The 25,787-nt window shown below is 34.4% G+C and overlaps 4 protein-coding genes across 6 annotated transcripts in view; 2 read left to right on the top strand and 2 right to left on the bottom strand.

Moving 5' to 3' along the window:
- LOC116778322 (catenin alpha) overlaps positions 1-2,844 on the bottom strand; it is a 33,701-nt gene extending 30,857 nt beyond the window's left edge. For all 3 annotated transcript variants that reach the window (XM_061525970.1, XM_061525968.1, XM_061525969.1), the window contains exons 1-3: positions 2,678-2,844; positions 596-768; positions 191-337 (exon numbers count right to left, since the gene is read on the bottom strand). In XM_061525970.1, coding sequence (XP_061381954.1) covers positions 191-337; positions 596-764 — 316 coding nt within the window. In that variant the 5' untranslated portion in view covers positions 765-768; positions 2,678-2,844. The remainder of the gene's footprint in view (positions 1-190; positions 338-595; positions 769-2,677) is intronic.
- A 215-nt stretch (positions 2,845-3,059) lies between these two features.
- Positions 3,060-5,728, bottom strand: LOC116778552 (microtubule-associated protein futsch-like). Its single transcript, XM_032672586.2, has 3 exons — positions 5,618-5,728; positions 4,312-5,386; positions 3,060-4,080 (listed from the first exon to the last, which is right to left on the bottom strand). Exons 1-3 carry the CDS (start codon positions 5,655-5,657, stop codon positions 3,249-3,251), a joined length of 1,947 nt encoding a protein of 648 aa, XP_032528477.2. The 5' UTR covers positions 5,658-5,728; the 3' UTR covers positions 3,060-3,248.
- A 320-nt stretch (positions 5,729-6,048) lies between these two features.
- LOC116778408 (uncharacterized) lies at positions 6,049-10,643 on the top strand. Its single transcript, XM_032672405.2, has 7 exons — positions 6,049-6,129; positions 6,196-6,675; positions 7,182-7,343; positions 7,885-8,059; positions 8,449-8,552; positions 8,921-9,259; positions 9,525-10,643. Exons 1-7 carry the CDS (start codon positions 6,063-6,065, stop codon positions 10,223-10,225), a joined length of 2,028 nt encoding a protein of 675 aa, XP_032528296.2. The 5' UTR covers positions 6,049-6,062; the 3' UTR covers positions 10,226-10,643.
- Positions 10,644-10,711: 68 nt separating this feature from the next.
- LOC116778220 (uncharacterized) lies at positions 10,712-15,438 on the top strand. The gene is made up of 6 exons (XM_061525919.1): positions 10,712-11,722; positions 11,846-12,283; positions 12,372-12,555; positions 12,791-12,894; positions 13,403-13,744; positions 14,461-15,438. The coding sequence occupies exons 1-6, from the start codon at positions 11,647-11,649 to the stop codon at positions 15,255-15,257; spliced, it is 1,941 nt and encodes a 646-aa protein (XP_061381903.1). The 5' UTR covers positions 10,712-11,646; the 3' UTR covers positions 15,258-15,438.
- The last annotated feature ends 10,349 nt before the right edge of the window (positions 15,439-25,787 follow it).

Here is a 25,787-nt window from a genome sequence, read left to right as displayed (position 1 = left end):
CACGAGAAGGTCTATCAAATATAGACTAATAGTAGTGATAAGTGGCAAAAAAAAATTAGTCAAATCAAATACATCTAGAGAAAATACGATTTAGCGTACTAAGTTTCCTTGGAAGGCGTTATAGGTTCTGACCTGGAAGAGATTTTATATATGGAAGACACGTGGAATATGACAGATGTGTATAACTCACCAGCTTTCCGGACCTCCTCCACCGCCGCCAGCATCTCCTGTGTGATCTCAGGGTTCTCGTATGCTATGATCTGACCACGCTCTATGAAGATCTCAGTAGCACGCTCCACTGTCGCCACAAGGGCACTCGCCCTTTTCGATTTGCCAGCTACAGTGGACAATTTACGAATCATTATCAAAAACATCTCCAGAAAAACAAGAATAATATATACAAGTCTTTATCACAGATTTGCTTATGTTTCTAAATATATCAGCGGCATCGGCTTATACAAAATTCATAATAATCAGCCTAATAGCTTCCGACAATCAACAAACATATCGGTATACTGCTCCCCTGTAATCATAACCTCCTTTTTTTGGTCCATATCTGGTCAAAACCTAATTACAATGATTTATATATACTGACGTCTCTTCTTCTTAGCCGTCTTGTCCTTGCTGTTGACGAGTGTGGTAACTTGCAACACCAACGGCTCGAGGGTCCTCTCCACCGACATGGTCCTTATCTCCAAGTTCTTGGGGTCCCACTTGAGAGTCAATTGACCGGTCGTCCCGTACGGATCCGTTAGAGTTGCCATTGTACTGCAAACAAATATATATACATAGATAAATAATTTGGTCTTCATTACATCAGCTATTCCGGTCGAAATTCAATCAAAATCGGTCCATCCGTCGCTGAGATAAGACGGAACAAACAAATATACAGAAATGGTGCCACTATAATAACATACACATTTTATCAAAAACTTATCGTAAGAAAAATATTTGCAATTAGGTCCAATAACCGATATACTGATAGAAAAATCTTTATAACTTTGATTGACACAAAAAAAGTGGTATCATGTATTTGTCACATGTTGAATATTGAACTGGAATCAAACCAGCGACTTACAGGATAACGAATTGACGAGTCAAAAACTGAGCCATCACATCCCGACTTCATTTACACATATATATGGTCCAACAAAGATTTTAATATAAAAAACTATACTTAGGAGATTTATGAGAGGATATTCTTTAATTTATTTACCAACCAAACTATAATATTATTAAAAAATCCTATATATATCTCGGGTCTATTTATCATCTGACTACGATTGTCCTCTCTGAAACTCTTTATACCTATTCGCTGTGATTTTGTCCGAGGGAACAATGATTGCTTGTGACATTATTTTTTTACGTATCTTTGTGCAAATTAATAAATGAAAACTGTTTTTAATTAGTATTTTGTTGTAATTTATTTTAAAAAATGCACGTTACATAGATTTGTAGGTACATGAGAGCGAGAGGATAATACCCTACCACACAAAAAAAAATCTTATCACTACCAACAATACAGTAACAATTATTTGTGTTGCCATATTAATTTAACAATCTTCGTGTAGTTAATAGTTAATTTCTTAAAATCGCATCATCATCATCATCATCAGCCTATCAGAGCTCACAGCGGAGCATATGTCCTTCGCACATGGAGAAGGTTAGAGCATTAATCACCACGCTTGCTCAAGGCGGATCGGCAATTTCAAACATATAATTTGATTATAAGTCCAGGTCTCCTCACGATGTTTTCCGTCACCGTCCATCAGTGATGTCTGAATACTCTTAGAGAGTACATGTGACTCGGAAAAAACTGTTATATGTGGTAAAAATGTTATTGGAACTACTACCAATGCATAGTGAACCAAACACAGAGGTTTTAAACTTTTCTATGTTTTTGCCTTGAATTATATTAAGTATTAAATATTGTTACATTTTAATTCATTGTTTAATTGCTCCTGTATGAGTTGCAATGAATTTCGATGAGTTCTCATGATATCTCGGTAACAAAATCTCATCAACAACTGTCCGGTCACAGAAATTTGTTACATATTTTTTTAATGTCCATAAATTTCGAAATTTCAAACTTCATAATATTTTACTTTGTTATTATTCAAAATCACATTATAGAGAAGATTTCATGATTTTAGATAATACAACAAACTATGACACATATATACTATTTATAATATATGTTTTACTAGAAAATACACTTATTACTAGATTTAATTAATTATTTCATTACAATATTCTAGACGTAGATGTGTAACAACGATTTGATTTTAAGGATATTCTAACGAAGAAATACTTATGACACGTTAATCAGTTATATTTACGTTACAAATAGGTGAAGATAAAATATAATTTAAATTTTAATCAGAACGATAGTGTGTACAAATACAAGTAGTTTGTGAAAGGCCTGTATGAGTCACTAAGCAGCAAGTTGGACGTTTTTGTCGAAGTCTAGACCGACAGTAATTGTACAATTTATAATGAAATAGCTAATAAAAGTGTACATTCTGGTCTCAATATACGAGCAAGTGTAGTTTTGTACATAAATAAACAGAATCAGCATAAAATATAATGCTCAAGAGTATTGATGTGTGGTATTTTTACTCGATTCGTACCAATGAAAAGCTGTATTCGATTCAGTCATATTAAGTATGATAATTACCTGATATATTCGGCGCTCACTTCCAAAATACACTTATATCGATAGAACACTTATAACTTAACTTATTAAATTACAGAATTTAACACAATTTACACAGAAATAACTCAAAAATACACAAACACACGCAAAAAACAGTATAGACTCGGATAGGCGTGTCAAAAACAATATTGCTGTGTTACCAGCTAAAAAATTTATATTTGCATAAGGGTTTGTGTTGCCAGATGCATAAATTGTTAAAAATAAATAATTTCTTCTAATTGTTTATGTAAAATAATAGTGTTAGTTAAATTTAAAAACAAATAAAAAAAGTTATAGGTTTAATGTATTTAATCCAAGTGAATATCATCTTCATTTTTTCTCGCTTTGCAAGTCGCAAAACATTTATATATTTGTTACAAAAATTTTAGTATAAAATTCTTATTTCTTTATAGATAACCCAATTAAGATAAAAGACTGAATTTAGTGATGTACGTTTTATTTCCATTAAGTCTTTAATGTCCAAAACTCAACTCCCACTCTACAAATGACGCTAAATTATGTTGAAAAATTTTGAAACTTAAATTTTTTCTCGTCAAATTTCAAAGGCATCTTCTAACTCTTTGAATACATCCGTGAACGCCTCCGTGGTGGTGGTGGCGGGTGAAGACATTAACATTTTAAAATCATCTCTCATTGTGTCCTCTATGTTCTTCATCTTGTCTTCGTTTACGGCGTTTCGTAAATCTGATTTTTTTAAATATTCGTCAATATTGAAAGTCTCAGTTTCATTGCCGACCGTTTTGTTTGAATCGGCCAAATTTGTATCCTCTGGATGATTGACGTCTAAATTATCGATTTCGCTGGATAATTCTGCGTCAGTAACGTTTTTGTGTTGTATTTCATTGAATATATCGCTAGGTGTAGTTGTAGTAGTTGTTGTTACTGTAGTTGTTGGTGATGAAGTCGTATCTTCTGTAGTTGTGACAACGGGACGCGAAGTCGTGGTTGTGCGATGTTTTCTCATAGTTGGGACACTGACACTATTCACTCTAGTAGTTAGAGTGACGTTGTAATAGCTCTCGATGGGTATATTTGCGCGTCTGATCGCCTGTTTCATAGTAGTTTTAACCGACTTGTGGTCTTCTGTGTGGATATTTTTAAAGTTTTTGCGCCGATTATCATCAGAGAGTGGCTCTGAATCTTTTTCGTCAGTGTCAACATTCATCATCGTCCTAAGAATAGCTTCTTTCGCTGTAGTCCTAGTTTTGGGAGCGCGTAACTTTTTTTTGGTGATATGTTTTTCTGTCGTTTTTTTATGTAAACTACCAAATGTCTCAGCGGACAGAGCTGCTGTAGTTGTGCGATGGTTTTTGCCTTTTCTTGTTTTTTTCGTCGAAGCCCTCTGAGAGAGTCTGTGTTTATAGCTGAAAATAGCCGAAGTATATTACTTCGAATTCCATTATAATAATTTCGACTGTTATGAATTAGGGTTAGGCTGAGCGTTGCAAAAAAAACAAATAGTTATGATATACAGACAAACAAACTCACAAAAATAACATTTTAAGATATCTAATCACATCTTAAAAACATGTTTGCTTTTCTCAAAAATCTATCATAATGTACACTTGCTTAATATATGCTTTAAGTGGACATACGTATTCTTATTGGGCACGTTTTCCTCCTGCGAGTCTTTATGTTTTTTTATCATTAAGTTAACGTTTATTTCAAGCGAATGATTTGCGAAGATTTCACGAGTAGCGATGACGTCTTGAGCTTTAAATGTTTGTCCAGACTCCTCGCCGCGATCTTCTTCTGTGGGCTTGTCTGTTACCTCTTCCAATTGATGTTCTCTTACCGGAATGCCGGTTCTGAACTTATGTTTCTGGGTACTCGTTACTTTTGATGTTTTTGGATACAAATTGTTTGTTTTTGTGTTTTGTTTTGTGTTGTCCGCGAATGGGCTGACATCGACCGCTTGTTCTACGGATTCGCTTGATTCCTCGTCAGTATTTACGTTTTCGGTCTTTTCTTCGTCCGTGGCAGGTTTGGTTGTAACGTCTTTTGGTGCGTCCTCTACAAAGAATGATCTCACATATTTCTTTATATAGCGTCTTTCGTCGCCCTCCAAATTATTGTAATGTTCGTATATGACGTCATTGATAACCTTTTCGATGATATTCTTCAGGTCGACTTTGGATTTCCTCGCACTCCGCCTGAATATGTTCAATCTCTTAACAAATTTCTTAAGTTTGTTTTGTGCGTCACGTTCGTAGAGTGTGTTTATAAAGCCGAGTATGTAGTTGCTTTTACTTTGCCTATCGTTCCTCAACTCTCTTAACAGCTCGTCTAAATCGCTGCGTATTTCAACAGTCGGCCGCTGTCTCAATACCGATAACTTGCCAGATAAATATCTCCTCCCGTTGTCGTCCAGGATGTCATTTTTTTTGCGTTTCTCGACATTTTTTTTGACGATATTGAATATTTCCAATAAATCATCGTCGTCCAACGACTGTACTTCTATGATAACGTCTTCTAAAAAATCAGAGAATTGGTATAGATTCTTCCTCCGAGTAGACAGATCGCTTCTGTGATTTTTGTTCAATAAACTTTGTACTCTTGTCAGGAAATCCTGGACTCTGTTGACGACCTTCACGTCATCGAGCTTGTCGAATTCAACGACAGTTTCCAAAGCCAGATTGACGCTTCGATGTTTTGATGCAATGGAACTTTCTGGTGGAAATGTTCGAAAGTTATGCTAAATGAAAGCTTACCATCTAAGAAATTATTTGTCTGTAGACATTGACTCATAAAAATGATTTTTTTTTGTTACAAAAAGCCTAATAACACTGCTAAAGGCTTCAACAGAACTAAACAAAAGCAAATACCCGTAAGGAATAAATGCAAAGGAATTAAAATGGAAAAAATATGATTAGTTTTAGAAAATAAAGAAGGTTTCTTTACCTATTGCAAGAACGATAAGCCATAACGTCAGTCGAGCCATTTTATATTAACATTTATAGTTTATACTGAGTATATACTGTGACTAGACTTTATTTATATTCTGAGTACATTTCTCCGCGCTGGTTGATGCTCGACAGGAATCGTACCAGGAAACAACACTAACCAACTAAGAAAAGATGCTTCCGCATTTTTAAGCTATTGAGAATATTTTCTCGAGTCTTATAAAACACAAATATTTTATAAAAATCTCGATAAACAAATACTTTCTTTTTGACGATAATACGTAGAAATTCTCTCAGCTTTAAAAAGGTTTATGGTAACTGATTATCTTTTAATTTTTCCTTCACTAACAAACAAACACTCTCACACAAATATTTATATCAACAATAAAAAGTATTAGAATATTGTAAGAAATATTTCAGTTTAAAATATTAGATGGATATCAATGTTTCTGCTGGATATGACATGTTTCATAATCATTAGCATTCTGGAAAATATTTATATGGTCGAGGGTAAGTAAGTGCTGGACTATTCTTTCCCGAATCAACATATAACCTGTAAATATCACACAATTTTAGGACACCAAAGGCGGATGGATCACGTAATGACAACACAAACGTCGTATTACCTTAAAGGTAACCAGAGGAGCATGGACGTGGACTATAATTATACAAATTGGGAAGCAGTACCACCTGGTGTCTATTATGATTATGGTGTGAAAACAACAGAACCAACAACAATACCAACAACAGAACTGAATGAGGTAACAAGTAAACCAAACACAGAGACGACAGCAGTCACGACCACGGAGGTGACATCACCGAGTACACAAACAACAGCTCCAACAGAAACAACAGCTCCAACAGAAACAACACCGGAAAGTATACGCGAAATACTAAAGTATACTGATACTACTTCTACGACTACTGCTACTGTTACAGAAATTACAAGTCTCGAGCGGGATATAATGCAAGAACCTTTCCTAGGAACAAACTTCACATATCCTGGTTATTTCCCATCACTTGAAGACAGTAATAGTACTGTTTGGGCGATACCTAGTAAATATCTTCTTATTTTAATTCACAACTATATTTTAATAACAGGCTTATAATTTAACGGGGGTGAAGTAAAAACCTATGTCAAGGAAATCAAGATCCATGAGACGTGAATGAGATTTTGACCATTGATTTCCATAGTAATCCAGGCGAACCATAGACAAACAAACCAAGGTGCCTACCACACAAAAAGTGTTATAAAAACCGGGCTGTCAAAAATTTAACTGATTTAATTTTGATGGACTAAAAAATTTGTTACACTGCACCAGTCAATAGAGGCAGATAACATTTTAAGAGGATCAGCGAGTGTACTTTTAAAAACTTTCCGTACTCTATATAATTATAGCTAGTATTCGCATTTGTTGTGATTTTTTTTGTTAATGTTAATAAAGCAGATGCAATTGGTGGAATAGACCAACAATATTTGAAAAAGCCTCTCGAAACAAAGTTGCGTGGTTCTGGAAAGGACTCATTCAGAGCATTAATTAAATTCCTTTCAAATAATTCAGTTCTGATCACTAATACGCTGCCCCCCGGCGCGACGCTCGAGGACTTGTTACACTGGTTCGCGTCCACCTCCCCCCAAGTGTATACTACGCTCATCCCCCCACCACCAACCATCAACGTGCTAAGCCTCATGCCGGAAACAGAAGACGACATCCTTGATCACTGTACGTATTTCAATAGCCAAATAATATTATATAATACAAAAATAATTCCGCCCGAGACTTTCGCTAGTATTCATTTAAATAAAACTAAAATTTTAGAATTATACTAAGCGTATTTTATTACTTAAAAAAACTACATACTCTCGACCTCTCGGTCACTATTCAGCAACCGTGATCACGAGCAGACTAGATTTTATTTAATACAGAAATATTTTTAAAGTAGGAACAATATAAAACAGAAGTAAAGACTATTTGGTGGCATATAATATTTTAGTTACAAAAAGATATATATATTTACACATTATTTTTTTGTTATTATCTTGCAGAAGTAACGTCTCATAATATATTACAAGAACGTTGAATTTTTCTATGTTGTTTTAAGGTCTAACAGATTAAATGTGAATTTGTTGCCAACAAATATACATTTTTTTCTAATCTTCTTAACAGTTTACTTCAGAATAACAGAACTGGTCCCTGACTGAGGTCTGAGACATATAATTAGTGGCCTGTAATAAAATTCTAAGTTATTAATAATTTAAAACAGTGGTCCCTCTAACGACGACTACCAAAAATCCAATTCTTGTCGAAATTCAAGACGAAATCAATAAAACCGATGACTACTTCGCGTCAAGTGTCCGCGAACTAATAATAGTGCTGTCACATAAAAATTCAACCCAAGTCCGTTTACTGCTCATGGCCACGAACTCCAGGCTCGCAAGGTCAGTAAACCCCCAAAAACGTTAATCCAAAATGTGATAATTACTCTTTACTAACAAGAATATACATACAGAAAAGTCCTTATATTATAAGACTATTGTTTGGAGGAACGGATTTCGTTGAGCCTTGGATAATTTTAACTGCAGCTATTAAAAACAGGGTAAGATATAAAAGGTCTAAGTAGTACTTAGAACTCTCAGTTGAACGATTTAGTTTAATTAATATTTATTGAATAACCAATAACTTTTATTTACGTTTTATTATAAAAATAATAAGAAATTCCGAGAGGAGATGAGAAGATTTTTATTTTACCTACACTATGACGTCAAATGACGTCTAAACGGTAATCTAAAGTAGGAATTGTAAGGATAATAAAATGTCCCAAACACAGCGCAGTCGCCGCGAATACTTTGGCGATGTTCAGTAGTCTGATGATTGGGGCCTTCCAGGCGATGCTGCAGATGCTGATGTTGGCGACGAACGACGTGCGGCAAGGTATCCAAACATAATATATAATATATCCAGTGATGACAAACTACCAAATACTTCTTGAATAGCGACAAAGAAAACTTCCTTACGATTTTTAATTATTCTGTCGCCAATGACTTGGGAAGAGTATGCATCATCATCATCCACTGGCCTTCCATATCCTGTTTTAAGAGCAAATTAAATAGCAACAGCCCGCCCTACGCGGTGACAATATCAAAACCACAAAGCTAAAGTCAGGTCAAAACAAATCCCCAATTGTTATGAAAAATTATGCCCCCACAAAAATGTTTTCATAATTATTCTCTCCAATACGAAAAGGTAAAAATTATTATCGACATTTACATGGTCGACGTCACAAACCTAACCTTTTTCAGAATACTTCAACTATGCCATATACGCGTTGGAGAACCGTCACACTGTCTTCGCGAGCGACATAAACGCTGTCTTCGATGTCGTAGAGACGATTTACACAGAGAAGGACGTGGTCGAAAACTCGGAAGTCATTAAGAAAGTCGAAGCGTATCCCAACATCACTGAGGACGCCGACACCTTGGTCGGTGAAGTCATGGAGGCGTACATCTTGAAGCCGCACGCGAACATCATGGGCACCGCTAAAGAGAGACTGCTCATGTTGGAACTGCACACAGTCCTCGAGGACAGGCTGTTCCCTGGACACGACCTGGGACGCAGGTTTTATAAAAGAGGCCAAAAAGGTGAGTTGAGTATGTTGTGATGTTGATGTGTTTGGAATAGCAACTAAAAAGGAAATGAATTTCGTAGGTAATTTACAATTATAATTACTTGTTCTTACATGTCACATGTGACGCTGAAAGCCGTCAAAATATAATCCTAGATGATTAATAGGCTATAAAATGATTATAAAAATATCATTATATTAATATTAGAGGTATTTTAAGACAGTGAGGGATAAGCAATTATTTAGGTAGTAATAAATCATTAAAATTATCTTCTTCACAGATAAAAATTCAGCGATTTTTAGGCCGTGGATAAAAGCAGTAAAAAACAACGGGATTTTAAGAAAACTTTCAAAGAGAATTGATAGAATCCAAAAAGCTGCAAAACTTACCAAATATAAAAATGTCCGGAAGCAGAGAGCAAAAAACGTAATGAAAATTAATAGCAAAGAAGTGCGCGGAGAACACAGAAAGAAGGAGAGAAGATTAGTCAAAGGAGCACAGAAGAGAACCACAAAAACTTCTTCAAACAGTATGGAGAGTTCACTTCAATCAATATCAAGTACAAGTAGCGATTCGAGCGACTCTCAAGATAGCGACATCGTCAGATACAAATTAGAATCTGCACATTCTCACGACAAAGACAACTATCGCACCGACTCCAGAGGAACACCAAGAAAGATGGTCCAAAACAACAGAGGTATGAGGTACAAAGCCCATTCAAAGCAAATACCATCAAAACCAAACAGATATAAAAAAATAATAACGACCGTAAACGATGAGGAAATTCTGAAAATCAGACTGAAGGACGCGTTACTGCACACTAGAGAACTAAGAAGATACGGGCCTAAACTCGACAGGATCACAAGAAAAGATAGCTACAGCGACGACGAGGCGATGCTGAAGTCGAAAATATACAAAGCGTTCGGCTTCAATCATGACATCGGTGAACACCCTGTAGCAGTCAGGACAAATACCGCTTGATATAGACATATATACAGACGATTATATAATCTATGTCTCTGACGTTGCGATTATTCGGTGTAGCTTTGGACGAGGACATGGCTCTCGTTTTAAGAATGACTATTTGTAACTATAACCTCATTGTAAGTTTTATTTTAATTTTAAAACCACAGAATCCTGTTCGTGAATGTGTCACCAGAAACTGAATAAAGGATTCCTAAACTTTTATACACGAGTAGAAAAAATAATAATTAATAAATTACACTTAATTTACGCTAAGGTTCTTCGAGTACTGGGCGTTTCTTTATTATTTTGTTAGTACATTATCTCGGCGTTTCGATTACGTTACAGCAGCCGTGATCACCAAGAAACTTTGTATCATTTAGTTCAGTGCACGCGAAAATCTTAATATCATTAAATAAGTTACCTTCTCATAAGACTGTCTTCGACGTTTAGATTTATTTGCGACCAACTTCTCCTTTTTTTATTGATTTGGATTGGACTGTCATGAAAATCCTGGTTTCTACAAGAATTTTATATACGAGTATAGGGTCATCACGAACAAACACTCATTCAAACGCCTGATATGTAACTTGGGGATTTTATTATGAAGAAAAACGGAATAATTCAAAACTTGGACCTTTAATATTTTTGCAATCGAAAACATTCAGATTATTCCTTTTGTACAGAGTACATGTATATGTACTCCTATTGATACAAAAGCTATCATTGTATCTCTTCATCGTCGCAAGTCATCACGTATCCTGATCCGTATACATGCTGACTTTCTTGGGAAGATAGTTGCAGTGGTTTCCCCTTGCTTCCCGCACCAGCACTTTTTGGGGCTATTTAGACCGGAAGGTTTGCTGTAGCCTCTTCCAGCCAGTTTGCCGGCTAGGCTTGTGGTTATCCCGCCACTCCTCGATGTACGACTGTATGTGTAGAGTAAATGTTATCTACAAAAAGCACCTAAGTTGGTCCTAAGATCAAAAAAAATTGTAATCAAATATGAAAGATCGGAAGATAACTTATAGGGAGATGAATAAGAATCGAAGCAAGAAAGAGATTGATCGAGAGAGGGGACCATTGATAACCAAGAGTTATTACAAAGATAACTAGTGTATAGATAAATATCAGAAATGTTAAGACAAAAATAATATCAGTTGAGAGACTTCATCCATAACAGTATTAAGAGAGATTAGGATATAATTAATGATTTTTTTGTCTACAGCCTAGGCCAGTACCGCTGTAATAAATAATTAACAGACAATCTTATATTTACACTTTTATTAATATCTATATAGACTGGAACGATCAAAGTATCCAACGGACAAGTTTTGACTTTAGTTGCATAGAGAACAATAAAATTTACATTTGGCAATAAACGGCCGAAGAGGTTCTATTTCATAACACGCGGCGATTATTCCGGCGTGAGGTATAACATGTGTGCTGTTTTAAACAATAAAAGTTTGATTTTATTAAATTTTCTTCTGTTTTCAACGTGCGTGGCGAAAAGAAGTGAGTTACTGATGTCGTTTAGTTGCAGTCTTACAAGACATGTCTTTCATGATTATCTTCGTCATGCGTTTGTATTATAATTTAAATTTAAATAAACTTATTTTATTTAAAACTTTCTGACAGAACATAATTATCAAACGTCGTTATACTTACGTAAGGGAAAAGATTTGAACGTGCAGAGATTTAATGCGAGAGGTCTCGACGGGTATGAGTACAAAGATTGGGAAGAGAAGCTGCCGGATGTGTACGATTATATATTACCAAAAACTAACGTCACCACTACGACTGTCCACGCAAATGTGACTCAAACATCGCCTAAAGAACAAACTCAATCAACAAATCCTACAGCAACAGACTCCCAATACACAGAACTCACTAACACAACTGTAACAACTGAAGTTCCCTTAACTATAACTCCCATTCCCACCCTATCCCTTCCTTTGACACCCTCATCCAATTCCACAACTACTGAAGCAACTATAGAAGCAGCAGCCACAGATGAGATACCTGACTTTCCTTCTGATTTCGTATTCAATCATCCAACCGACACTACCACAAGCGGTGAGTTGAATATCAGACGAGCTAATGTTTTTTTAACATAAAAGATTAATCAGAACAAATAGTTATAGGCAACAACGAAATTTTTCAGAACCATACGTCACATTCGTCGAACCAACCAAGGCTAAGATCAGGGCGGAGATGTTGGAATCCAAGAGGAAGCTAAGAGCTGGCTTCTTCACGTCTAGCGCTTACGTCTTGTTGAAAATCATTGATAGGAAGCGAGATGAGGACGTTGGTAATTTACTTCTGGGATTGAACTCGGAAGTTATTCGGTGAGAGCCTTTCGAGATGTGTAATGTATTTATGTAGTGTCAGTTATACAATTCTTGTAAAAAGCCACTTATGTTGTTGATATTACTTCCTATGTATAAATTATTTGATATTTTTACCCATAAATAGTATAATTAAATGTCCTTAGTTCTTACAGTTTTTTTTCCCAAATTACGGTTGCCATCTTAAAATATATCCACGGGCAAGTCCTATGTCGTTCTCATTTAATTATTTCAGCTTGAATTCCCTTCATCACCTCGCCGTTTTCGGGACGGTGGTCACCACGGCGCTCTCGACCATGGTGCGAGTGATGGCCACAACGCCCATAGAAGTGATTCGATGTAAAAGCCTCTTTGTATTCATTAAGCTTTCAGAGATTTTGCTACCTATTAATTCTACTGCTTCTAAAATTATGTTCTGTGTTTTGTCAAAAACACTGTTCGATCTTTATTTTTGTGTTCTCGTGACTAAAATGAGATGATATTATTAAAATTCTATGATACATTTACAAAATTTAAAAGATTTTCAAATGATATTTAAGCAAAGATCTTCGGATACTACTAACATAGGCAGGCATGAGAGCATCCGACACTTCATAATGGTAACTACTGTCTTTCAATAAAGTGCCAATGCACAGACAACTAAATGTATTGTTTTAAGCATTAGTTAATGTAAGGGTCTGAGCCTGACTAAGAGCAGATGACATTGAAGTTAGCAGTCATTTATTTATTCTGGGAGTACCAGGGTTATGTCATTTCCAACAGAAGCAATATGATATACACTTTAAGTCCAGCGTTCCTGATACAATACTTTTAGTGTGACTGATACAAAATATAAAATTCCAAACAGCCCAAACGAAAACCGGCATAAACATGATAGAAACTAAGAAGGATTCCCTCAATCCGGATACCAACGCCATGTTCGATGTAGTGGACGCCATGTACACGGACGAGGAGTACCACAATATGGTGGACGTGCTGACGGACATTGAGAACTACCCCAACATCACGAAACCAGTTGAGAAGATCTCTGAAGACTTAATAGTAGCTTCCGTCCTGAGACCGTTCTCAAGGATCCAGGGCACAGCGAAGGCTAAGCTGTTCCTCTCAGAGCTCGACCGAGTGGTCAAGAGCAAGTTACTGATAGGTCGTCGGAGAATGAATGTAAGAAGAAAACCAGGGAAAAGTACAGGTAGGACCTATGGAGTGATTACAAGCCTTATGTATATGGTATTTAGTAAAAATCCGTTGTTTTTAAAGAGCGATACGTCAGCAGTGCTGGCGTCACTAATGTCACACATACTAGGTTCCTTGATATTCCAAAATAAAACTTCAATTCTTCTAGATGTCCTCGTATTTCTTGTAGGCTCTTCATGTTCATATTCTTCAATGGTTCCCGCTCACTAAGCTGTACCGTCGTTCGTCCAGACATCTTATTTATAGCAGAATTCGAACATTCTATTCCCCTTTAAACAGTCTTGATTACCTTTCACTTATAACAATATTTTTTTACAATAATTGATGCTGATAGCGCAGATATACATATATATATATGTATATAAAAGGTGTATTTTTTAGTGAAATTAAATCTTTCTTGACATTTAAATCGTAAATGGCATTAAAATTTTAAATTAATATCTACCAATCAGTGGACTTCGTTATAACTTTATAAATTTAATATATATGACAAAGATTAGGAAATATTTATCTTAAACATGGTATCAATGGATAAGTTTTTACAAATTAATTCAAACATAGAGCCATTATGTATCGTATGTTTGTATTTTATATATAGAGATATATTTTTAAAGACTACCTCCGTATTTTATGGATTTTAATACACATTATTATATTTCTTTTACCGTATAGAACTTTATCTTCGGTCTGTAAGCAAAACATTCATTACAGTCGCCTCACCGACGTTTTTTAGAAAATCGATGCGTCCGAAGTTCACCAAACCACTACCCAAGGTGTTCCCTACACCAGCAACAGAGAACTCCACTGAAGTAGACTACACCAGCTACGTCAAGGATCCCAAGGTGATGAAGAAGCTCAAGACCAAAATGATTATATACAAACAGAAATTCAAACAGATTAGGAAAAATGAACGCAAAATGAAGACAAAAAGGGGTCCGACATCAACAGCCCTCCTAACAACAACGACGCCGCCCATGCGTAAAAGCAAATACTATATGAGGAAATACGTGCTGAAGAATCTGTACAAGATGAAGACTACCCTCGAGAAGACCAGTTACTTCACCTGGAGGTACCATGGACCGTACAAGAAGTTCAGGCCGTTGAGGAAGTTTATGGAGGCCAATGATGGTATAGAAACAGATAGACTCAGTTACGGAGCTGGAAGATCCAACTCAGACTTGGAGATAGACGAGGTGAATGAAAGAGATGAAGAGTTGAGCAGATTCACAATATCCATGGCGGAGTCCAACAAAGATCCCACCAAAGCCAACCTTCCAGAGAGTTCTGTGAGCGAAGAGGTTAAACTTAAAGCCAATTTAAAGGACGCGATGTATCACCCCAACAACGAAACGGTCAAAAGGAGATCGAACATTGGAAAAGTTAACAAGATACGAATGGACAGCTTCAGTGATGACGAGGCTTTGTTGAAAGGCAACATATACAGGGTGTTCGGCTATAGCGATGATTTTGCTAAGCGACTACGGACGTTAGCGAGAGAACAGGGTTGACACTTGACTTTAAAATTGTTACAGAGCACATTGCCTTTTCCCTTTTCCCTTTTCCCACCCTTTCCTCTCATGTTCCCCTATCAGGGTGACAACTCATCCGCAAAACTATATTGCGGATGTCCATGGGGGACGGTCACCACCTTCATCAGACAGGCAGTCTGCTTCTTTGCCCACTTTAGTATAAGAAAAGTAATCGCTTGAATCGTGACTACACACGTAGCGTTAGCAGTTTGTCATTCATAACGCATATAGTATTATCGTAGAATGAATGAGAGACGGGAGACGCTTCGTGTGTAGTGTCGTGCAAACTTGTGCTAAGCGTATTACTGTTATATTTATCAATTCATTCGTATATACGATTATCATAAGTCATGACATTTTTATAAATATAAAATGCGAATTTTTTAATTAAAAATATATACGTTTTTTAAGTTAATGTAGATAAACAATAAAAAAAAAAGATTTATATGTGTTTTTTAAATACAGAACTTACTTCTAAACTAATCTTCAAAATCTAGATCCTGAAAAATCACTTAATATCAGTATAAATTAATACATTCCTATCTTTTTTTTTATATAAAAACATTTTAAAGTAGAATAATCAAATAAAGTATCTTACTTTACATATTTGTTAAATTTGAGTTTATTTCTAAATCATTTATGTTAAACATTCAAGATGTCTGCCGGAAGTCCAGACAATGCTAGTGACAGCTTACGTTGTAATGAGCCCGAGTACGTGTCCTCATAATAGAGCGACTGAGAGTCAGCTATTGTGGTGTAAGGCGAAAGACGTCTTTGTACATCGTCAGAATGCAGGCTTACATTCCATACACAAAAACATTAGCTAATTTTTTGATATTTACGTAAATTAATCAATAATATCCCAAGCACTGGTTTTTAGACGGACAGACAGACAGTTTTGTTTCCACAGACATTAACAGCCGGTTCAAAGTTATCTACCATTGATCAAAGTAGGAACGCCATTAATGAATGTATTAATTATCTCCCGTAATGATATATTTTTTTTTCGTTTGTTTCTATATATTATCTATAACCCTCGTGTATAATAGATGTAAACATTACAATAACCACCTTTAAAATCTTCAATGGTTAATTCCTTGAAATTCCTGTTTCAAAACGTGGCGCCATTGTTGAGTGTATGTGAATGTTTCGTGTGATTTGTATGCACTGTACAAGTGTTAGGATTTTTTGTTGTTACGGAAGCCTTTCGCGTTATTGCCCCATTATCGAAGCACCGTATTTATGAACATTAAAAGAAATATATATACATTAACTTAGCGATGCTTTTAAGCCTTAATACAACCAGTAACAGACGCTAGATGGCGTGTATACACGATAATATCGGTATGATAATCAAGTTATAGAATATAATGGAACGTTTAAGATCAAACATCGGCATTTTTAATAGATCAAGTTAAGGATATAAGTCACATGTAGATATATAATGATCCATACAAGGACTCGAGCACAGCACGATAGCTAGGTTGTCAAAGTCACCGGAACGATCTATCACAGAAGGTGAAGGTTCTAATCTCATGTCAGTTAGGTACATTTTCAGTCTATATTAATGAGACGAAGCCTCTTATCATTCCATGGATTCACCGTGAGGGTGCCGGGTCCATCGCTGCAGGGAGAGGAGCTTCAACAGTGCCTGGGACTTGCGATCCAGGTTTAGGTGTAAGGGGCCTCTTATGGGGAAATTTGGAACGACCCTACTGCTGCCTATGATTACCATCTAAGAATGAACTGATGTGAGTTCTGGACAGGCCCAAGTCTTTTAGCAGGTTGAAGAGAGATTTAGCCGTTATACCTCTCGCTCCCACTTCCACCGCGTCCCTAGTGAGTTCGTTAGTGACCTCGTAACAATTATTTGAGAAATATTAAATTAAATATCTTGAAAGATAAACTCGTTACAAAGTCACCGTTGTGTTGTTAAGTTATAAGATAACCTTTCCAGGTAAAGTTAGCGAGAAAACGAGAAAACCGATTTCTAGGGAAAATAATGTAGCGGCTCTCAGCGAAAGGAAATTTGCATAACACAGTAAATAACTCAAGTTACATACATAGTTTACTTTAACTTAGCTGGTTAAGTTAGAATATTTGTTATGGATTAGGTTCCGTATTATTCATTATTAATATTTGATTATTTATTATATTCTAAGTTTAAGGTTTACAACATTAACAACGGAATCCTAAACTGGAGAGTGTTAAGTAATCGTCGCAGGATTTCCGCGACTATATCTATTAATGTCATTTACCCGCCCACCTTAAACTAGCGGTTGAAGTGCACCTTAGTACGATTTGATCGTAAACTCGATACTTTCAGTTAACACGTTAAGATGAATATAAGACTAGTTGGTACTCGCGATTCACGTGGTCTTATGAAATGTACGTTTTAAGTTAAATAAATTACGTGGGTTTTATAAGATAAATGGTAATCAACCGTCGGCGCCATCTATCGTGAGTGTCGACTAAACACTACACGTTATAAACAAAATGTTATAAAGATGTCTTACATATGAATGATACTAATATTTTTAGGATAATACTACGCGTATTCTGTTATGTTTAAAAACCACATACTAAAGACGTCTCGGTTACTTTGCAGCGCCTTTGGTTACCGTGATCGCGGTTGCTGTTAAGTAAATGAATAGTCGCAAAGTCTTAGATCCCATTATGTATTATTGTATAGTTACATCAACATCAATACAGTAGTTTTAAGTTATCCAAATTTTTATGAAGACGTTCTGCGTGTGTACTTTACAATACGTTAACTGTGGTTCAATTCGCTACACACCATCTGGTCCTTTGATCAATGCATCACCAGTTAAAAATAATTAAGATACTAATTTGCTAACACGCTAGCTTTGTAATTACAGCGCGTTCTGCACTACATTCTCACTCGACTCCGTTCCTGTGTATTACAAGAGTAATTGAAGCAAGAAATGTGAACAGCGACACAAACGGGCTCTGGTTAGGAAACACAAAACAAGCAACGAGTTGAACATGCGAAAGCACAACTTGCGTTGTCCACTGTAAGTTTGTCTTCCCACTGTTTTCACGTGAACCGCCGAGTAACGACATCGACAAACACACGCGCTAAAACAATGAACTAACAGACCAAAGTACGCGCAGCTATTGTGTGGGACTCCTCATACATATACCAGCTTTTGCCCGCGACTCCGTCCGCGTGTACTCAGTCGAACTCAGAGAGATGTGCAGTGTGTTCAAATATTACATATAAGCGACCTACGTCGCGGGCTTTTTGATTTAAATAATCTAGATACAGACAGCTCCATCTGCCGGGATAATTAGTGAATCTAAAGTATCTGGGACGTCACAATGACATACACACTCACAGTGGATATATATATATAGATAAGCACTAACGCCAAGGCTAATAAAGACGTAATTACAGACCTCCCACCGCTCAATGAATGAGAGACTTGGTATGTATGTGTGTACGTTTGTTACACTTTCACGCCAAACCTGCTCAATCGATTTTAATGAAACTTTACAATGCTGCAGTTCAAACACCCGAATAAGACATGAGCTGTGATGTGTCAGAATTAAATACAGTTACGTCAGCGAGGCGTAACATTTTGATATGTTGATCGAATTTAAAGATACGTAATCATATCCGAGAAGAAACAACATTAAATGTATGACAAACATAACCTTTTTTACTTTAAAAAGAATATTATTTAATTAAAATTTACTATCAAAGCGATTTGCGCTGCTGTAGCAAATCCCTACACAATAGTGATCCCGGGACGGGCTCCACTCGGTGATTTGTTTTAAGGACCCAAAAAATATTTTTTACGAAATATTCGGCGGTATTAAATAGAAATCTACATAAATCTCATTTTTAGGATATTGGCGATCTCGTCAGATAAATGTTTATTTTATATTAGTTATTTATATTAAAACAAATTCATAAAATGAAATTAGTCTAAGTCGCTCTTTATCACACCATCTATCTGCACGTGAAAGTTACATCAGAATCGAACCAGACGTTTCGGTGTTTAAACGGAACAAACAAACAAACATACAATAAGAAATTAAAATAAAAGAACATAAAATTTGATTAAATTACGCTCATTGTGAATTTTAAACCTCAAATAGTTGAAAAAAAAGTCTTTAAAACTTCTTTAAAGAGCTTAAACGATACATTAACAAAAAGATGTCTTAAGGAACGTTAATCCGTTTGTTGTAGTTAAGTGACGGTAGTCGCATATATTTTCTCCTGACTTTGCTCGTCTCATTGTTCTGAGAATTTCCTTTTAAATCGATCTTCTATATTTTATGTATAATAAATTCTGGATTATATCATGTTCAATAGCGTAACATAAACGTCATTATCTTTAATGTACAATGACGTCACACACACACACACACACACACACGTGTATATATATATATATATATGACAATATAAACATTGTCTATTTTAAATTTCACTTTCATTAGTTCTCGTGATTCTTTAGAAACGGCATCTAAAATTTTATAAATAATAAAATTATTTTCTTATAATAAAATTGTTAATATAACAGGACAATACTAAGATTATAATAAAATAAAAATAAATGTGCTTTTTTTTCGATACAAGCGGGAACCAGTCATTTAAAATTCATATATTTGCAATCTATACTGTTTTTTTAATAGTAGTTATAGGTTTATCCGCATTTTATTTGTTTTAAAACAGAACTTAAAATATATACGAACTTGATTGAATTCTCGTAACGGCTGGAACGATTTCTATGTTAATTTTCGTATAAACAGATAAGAACTCGGAATAGATTATAATCTGTGAACCGGAGAAAAGGTCGAGATATATAGTGGCGTACTTATAACTAATGGTGTTTTAAACTCCCGGTTATAAATGTGAAATTACACCGAAACAAAATTAAATGTCACCGAAGAAAATCTTAGAGATGCTAATATCAATATAAATAGCACACAACAAACAAGCCTCAAGACCTAACCGAGACCAAAACATAGGCCTTAACCAAAATCCAACCCACACCAAGCCCCTAAGCGATCCCAGCACCAAAACACACCAAGCCCAGTCCCAGCCCCCAACCGAAACCGAAACCTCACAAAGCCTGAATATTTTTCTCACGTCCACATTCTGTTATATCACCTACCTGCAACACTCGCCAATCTTGTCATCATAACTCACAACTTAAACCATAATTAAAAATTCCCCCGTCATTTGTATTGTCGGCTTTTTTTATCAGAATACGGCGTTTGATGGACAATTTTAGCTTTCATCTTGATTGATTTTACACACACGCGCACGCACACACACGCACACACACACACACACACACACACACGCATACATATATATATAGAAGGGACTCTCAGTGACAGATATATGTACAGATGAGTAACTCAACCACTTTTGACATTGGCAGAATATTCCACGATTCGAGTGCGAATGAAGCCACAGAAAAAAAAACTCAACTATTTTCGTTTAAAGAATTGTATTTGTTATATACATAATTATATAGCAAAGTCGGGAGTACCAATAAGGATATAAATTACTACTACCTTTCACAATATACGAGTACATAACAATGGTAATCACGCAGTACTAGGACCAAGGGTACAGTTGCATTTACTGATAATAACACAGAAACAAAACAATATTCTCGATTTTAACGTAAAATTTAACGTATTAAAACTTGTCACACGAATCAACACTTATGATTTTCGAATGACTGGCCACCATCTTGTTTATTCTACGTAATTTATTATATAAATATAAATAAAATAAAAAACTGATTATATTTTTATAATTTTTTTCATCTCGTCAGCCCGTGATCACGGTTGCTGCTAAGTGACCTCAACATCGGGGGCATGTAGGTAAAATAATAATTGTTTTTTAAATAAATCTGAAAATATTAGTGCCTTTTAAATTAACACTCCCGAAAGTCTTTTATCTCGTTAAGAACCCGTACAACCCGATGTATTTGAGAGCACTCGTTACCTCCAAAGGACAAACCAACCATATATGTAGTTATTAGATGTGAGCAAGGACACAAAGAAACTTTTTTTTCGTCACCAACAATATGTAGAAACCCAAATTTTTTTCTAACACAAGAATTTATCGCCATTATTTGTATTTGTCAAGGAATTCTAGATTGATTTTATGTCGTTTAATTATAATGATATTTAAATCACTTTTTTACCAAACAACGTTTCGTGTAACGAATAACGTAAATACAAATCGCTGAACACTATGCATGGCAACCAACTGGTTTACGTACGAATTAAGATTAAAAATCAGCTGTTTTTTAACTATAAAATTTAACTGTGAGTTCAATACGCTTTGTTAACACAGAAGATATGTTCTAACAATGAAATAAATACGAATTATCATGCATTGCAAATACCGACGCCCGGTTTTGGCGGGAATCAGCTGTGGACGAGACACGTCAGACAGTGACCTGTATTATGATATATAATGTTATTCCTCACATGTATCGTGAATACATCATACAGCCGATTTAACAATTTTATCTATTAAATTATCACACAAAAAAACAATATAATTGTTTTATAAACCATAAATATTAATAAAAAGCAATGTAAGTGCTTGTGTTTACTATTTATAACGTGTAATGTTTAAAAGGAGAATAATGGCAGTGTCGTAAAAACGATGAACGAGCGATATGTAAGCGCCAACCCTTACATGGTACACGGGCGCCTCAACGCGGCAAAATCAGCTGATGGGCGCGTTTTTTTTTACATCACGGGGACCGCTTTTTTGTAAGCGAAACAGGTTCTTGCATTCTTCGAACAGTTCTCAGAATATAACAAATACATTTTTTTCTCTCTCCATCAGGTATCTACGTCTGACCCTAGTGAATATGGGATTTATTCAGCCAAAAGTCTATAACGTCCGGGTTATTGACCAGTGGGGCCGATTTCTCGTGTATATTAATAATTTTTTCATCCTAGACACGCTAGAATCAATGGAAATGACAGAAGCGAGCCTAACCATTAATGAAATATAGAACCTTATATGTCGATGAATACAACTCTTTTAAGAAAATCATTTTAATTGTAATAATAGTCTCAGAAAGTTCAATTTTATTAATTATAACGTTTTATTCGTCGAATGTTACTTACTTTTGATCTTATATGCTTGCCGCGTAAAATCGTCCGCCATTTTCAGATGTGTTCAAAATTATTTTGCGACAAAACACTTGTGCATGTCCTGTGCTGGATTCTCTAAGAAACCATGGTTTCATTTAAACTAAACTTCCCACGACATTTTCATTAAACCGTAAACATAACTTTAATTTTAATTCTCCTATAAACGAGATATATATTTTTTTTCATTATAAGTACTTCTTGTTGTATAGAAATTTTATAGAATTCAATCCATTAATCAGATAATTTCAGAATGTATCTTAAAACGTTTATTATAAATCATACATAAAAAAAAATATTAATAAACCTTTTTTTACACTTCAGATATGACGTAAAAAAATCTTTGCTCTTATAACAACGACCAAAAAAAAAAATACAGCAAAATGGAGGGAAAAATGACACAAAAAAAAAATATCTTTCATAATTACTTCTAATTTGTTCTCGTTATTACATATTACATAATATTCACTTGTCGTTCAACATACATATAATATTAAGACTTATTAACATAGAATAAAGTACAATTTCCTTTGCATTATATCAAGGTGTAGTTACGAAGAGGTCGTTGACGGTCAACAAACAAGTATTCCATATTCAAATTGTTCTAAAATAAACTTAATATCATAGAAATAAGGTTTATTTTACAAAATCATTATAATAATTCTCACGATCTATATTGTCAAACAAAATGTATAAGGAATTATATTAAAGTCAACCTTAAGCATAGTATTTAAGAGTTATTTCAGCTTGTATACATTTTCGCGCGCTCGCCAACACGTGGTGTATTGATTTATTTTTTTAATTCTGTAACAGCAACGGTAAAAATTATGACAGTATTTTAAAAGAAAGTTATTTTATTTAGCGGTTAGCGTTTCGTTTATGCACAGGCAGTATATATTACGACTTTTTTTTAAATTAAATAACATATATTTATATAAATTAGTTGTCTTAAAAAAAAATACGTTTTACCGTATTTGTAGGTAATTATTATGTATATCTTAATAGTTTTGTAGAAAACTAATAATAAAATCGTAAATTGAAAATATTTTGAGTATTTTTTTCTTTTCATTTTCTCTTAAGTTATTTATTTAATGTTTTATATTATTTATTTATATACAATATCAATTAAGGTACATTACAAAGTAACATCTACATGTACAGGTTGATCAAGTGCACCTGTATCCCCATATACGTTTTATTTCTTATATGACAACCCTTTGACAGGACTCGCCCAATAAATGTTTAATACGAAAACATTATTTTTGATACATAAATGTTTGTTTTCAAAACATATATGAACTTAGTAAATTTTATTCACACTACTGTATTTAAAAAAATATTATTTCAAAACTGACAGCATATAAATAATGATTAATTAAAAAATATATATTAATTGAACAAAAAAAATTCTAAGTTATTTCATAATAATATTCTCTTTATAAAAATAATCAAATCAAACAAAATGGCGTCCAGTCAGAGCGGGCGCTATCTTAAGGCATCAAGACGGGAAATATTAAGTGCTCTTTTAGCGTTGGTATGTGAATAATAAAAAAGCAAAGCTATTTACAATAAAACCTAAATAATACAGGTAACATAAATGAATTGAAAACAACGTATTTAAAACAAGAAATAAAAAAAAAAATTCAATACGTTTGATATAATCAGCTGTGAGTGTTAAAATGTATTGAAAATTAAAAAAAACTATTATAATATAAATATATGTGATGTTTTTTTTTATATACATTACTTGAAATAGTATGATCTGGTAGCCATTACGTAAAAAGTAGACTTTTTTTTCAAATTGTACGATGAATTTTTGAATAGATCACGTTTAAAAAAATTTGTTTTCAATCACTTTGCAGATCAGATTTTACGACTGTAATTCATTGTGATTACATTTATACACGAAATAAATGTTTAAAACGGCCATACTTTATTTTATTAGCTTAAAGCTTATACCGTGATTAAATTTCTTTATTTAAATATCTGCTTCCATATGAAAGAACGAGTCCCGTGTAACCCGTGGCGAGTGTTATATTAAATACACGTAATTATATTACCGTGTCTCTCGACGGACAGACGTATATTATAATTAAATTAATACATATGAAATAACAGATGAACCTCTTAAACAAAACGAATTATCTAGAGTTCATTGAACTTTATTATAAACTTTTAATATTAAAATAAATTAAATCTCGTACCTTCCTTTCAGCTGTGTAATTCAACTCGTACTGTGATGAATGTTATTTAAATTTAAAACACGTCACATCACATTGTAAATACGTTTTAAGAGTTAAAAGTATCTCTTACTACGTATTTATATTACATTAACATAGAAAAAGCGATAGATTACTTTATAACAACGTAATGTTTGTATAATTAAAATGTACGCTAAACAATAAGTAATTTTAGTTGTTGACGTTAGTAACAAATATGGCGTCGACAGGCGGATGTATGAACTATTTTAGCGGTCAGCTTTGATTTTAACTGAGTTATTAGTAAACTTTGTACTATTTATACTACGGTTTATATAACAAAGGATTTTCTATTTTAATTTTTATAACTCAACTGCCAAAGGATCGTAAAAAAATTTACTTAGCATTTAAATTGTCATTCAGTTGCTGTTTTGGCGTTTGTTAAATAGATAAGTCCTTTCCTGTGTATTTTATTGTTTTAGATGAAAGATTGTTTAATTTTTAAGCAACACGTGAAAATAACTAAATCACCGTGTTTATAATATCGAGTTATTTCCTGCAAGTGCTTTAAATAAATCGATTTAATCCAGAAAGTGTCGTACTCTTGCTTACAATATGACCCTTATTGTAACGCAATAAGACCGCCCACTGGCGACAACCAAAACAAACGGTAAAATAAACGCCGATGAAATTAAAATTACACAAATTAGTGCTCTATTACTATGTAATAAGGGTTACGGTGGTTTTAATGAACGTAATAATAATATGGCAGAATGAGCTGTAGTCAGGAATTTCAGATTTAAAAAAGTTAACGCCCGCAACGGTACTGTAACGGACGGTTTTGTTTCGCGCGCTTTTGATGTAATAATTAACAACTAATATTATATAATGTAAATATATATAGATATGTGTGTTTATACACATATATGTACATATATATATATTTTAAATGTTTTATTAATTTCATTAATAATTTTTATATTGGATTTACGACAAAAACATTTGCATTTTCTGTCATTTTGACGTAAAACAATTTGAAAATTATCTTATTGATTATTCTAATGTTCGTGTGTATAATTTAATGTATTTTATGTAGTTTGTTGATGAATTTCCTGTACTATGTTCCTATCTCCCGAATTCTACGTGT

This window comes from Danaus plexippus, chromosome 31 (assembly GCF_018135715.1).
Source record: "Danaus plexippus chromosome 31, MEX_DaPlex, whole genome shotgun sequence".
Classification (NCBI taxonomy): Eukaryota; Metazoa; Arthropoda; class Insecta; order Lepidoptera; family Nymphalidae; genus Danaus; species Danaus plexippus.
The sequence above is the reverse complement of the archived record's forward strand: the minus strand, read 5'-3'. Positions and strand labels throughout refer to the sequence as shown.

Excerpts from the sequence above, each read along its gene's own strand:
- LOC116778408 (XM_032672405.2), top strand. The coding sequence starts at position 6,063 with ATGTTTCTGCTGGATATGACATGTTTCATAATCATTAGCATTCTGGAA. Across the intron at positions 6,676-7,181 it reads TACTGTTTGGGCGATACCTA|TTCTGATCACTAATACGCTG; the intron begins GTAAATATCTTC and ends CAAATAATTCAG. Across the intron at positions 9,260-9,524 it reads TTATAAAAGAGGCCAAAAAG|ATAAAAATTCAGCGATTTTT; the intron begins GTGAGTTGAGTA and ends TCTTCTTCACAG.
- LOC116778552 (XM_032672586.2), bottom strand. The coding sequence starts at position 5,657 with ATGGCTCGACTGACGTTATGGCTTATCGTTCTTGCAATAG. Across the intron at positions 5,387-5,617 it reads GCTTATCGTTCTTGCAATAG|AAAGTTCCATTGCATCAAAA; the intron begins GTAAAGAAACCT and ends CATTTCCACCAG. Across the intron at positions 4,081-4,311 it reads AACGTGCCCAATAAGAATAC|CTATAAACACAGACTCTCTC; the intron begins GTATGTCCACTT and ends GGCTATTTTCAG.
- LOC116778220 (XM_061525919.1), top strand. The coding sequence starts at position 11,647 with ATGTGTGCTGTTTTAAACAATAAAAGTTTGATTTTATTAAATTTTCTT. Across the intron at positions 12,284-12,371 it reads AACCGACACTACCACAAGCG|AACCATACGTCACATTCGTC; the intron begins GTGAGTTGAATA and ends GAAATTTTTCAG. Across the intron at positions 12,895-13,402 it reads GCCCATAGAAGTGATTCGAT|CCCAAACGAAAACCGGCATA; the intron begins GTAAAAGCCTCT and ends AATTCCAAACAG.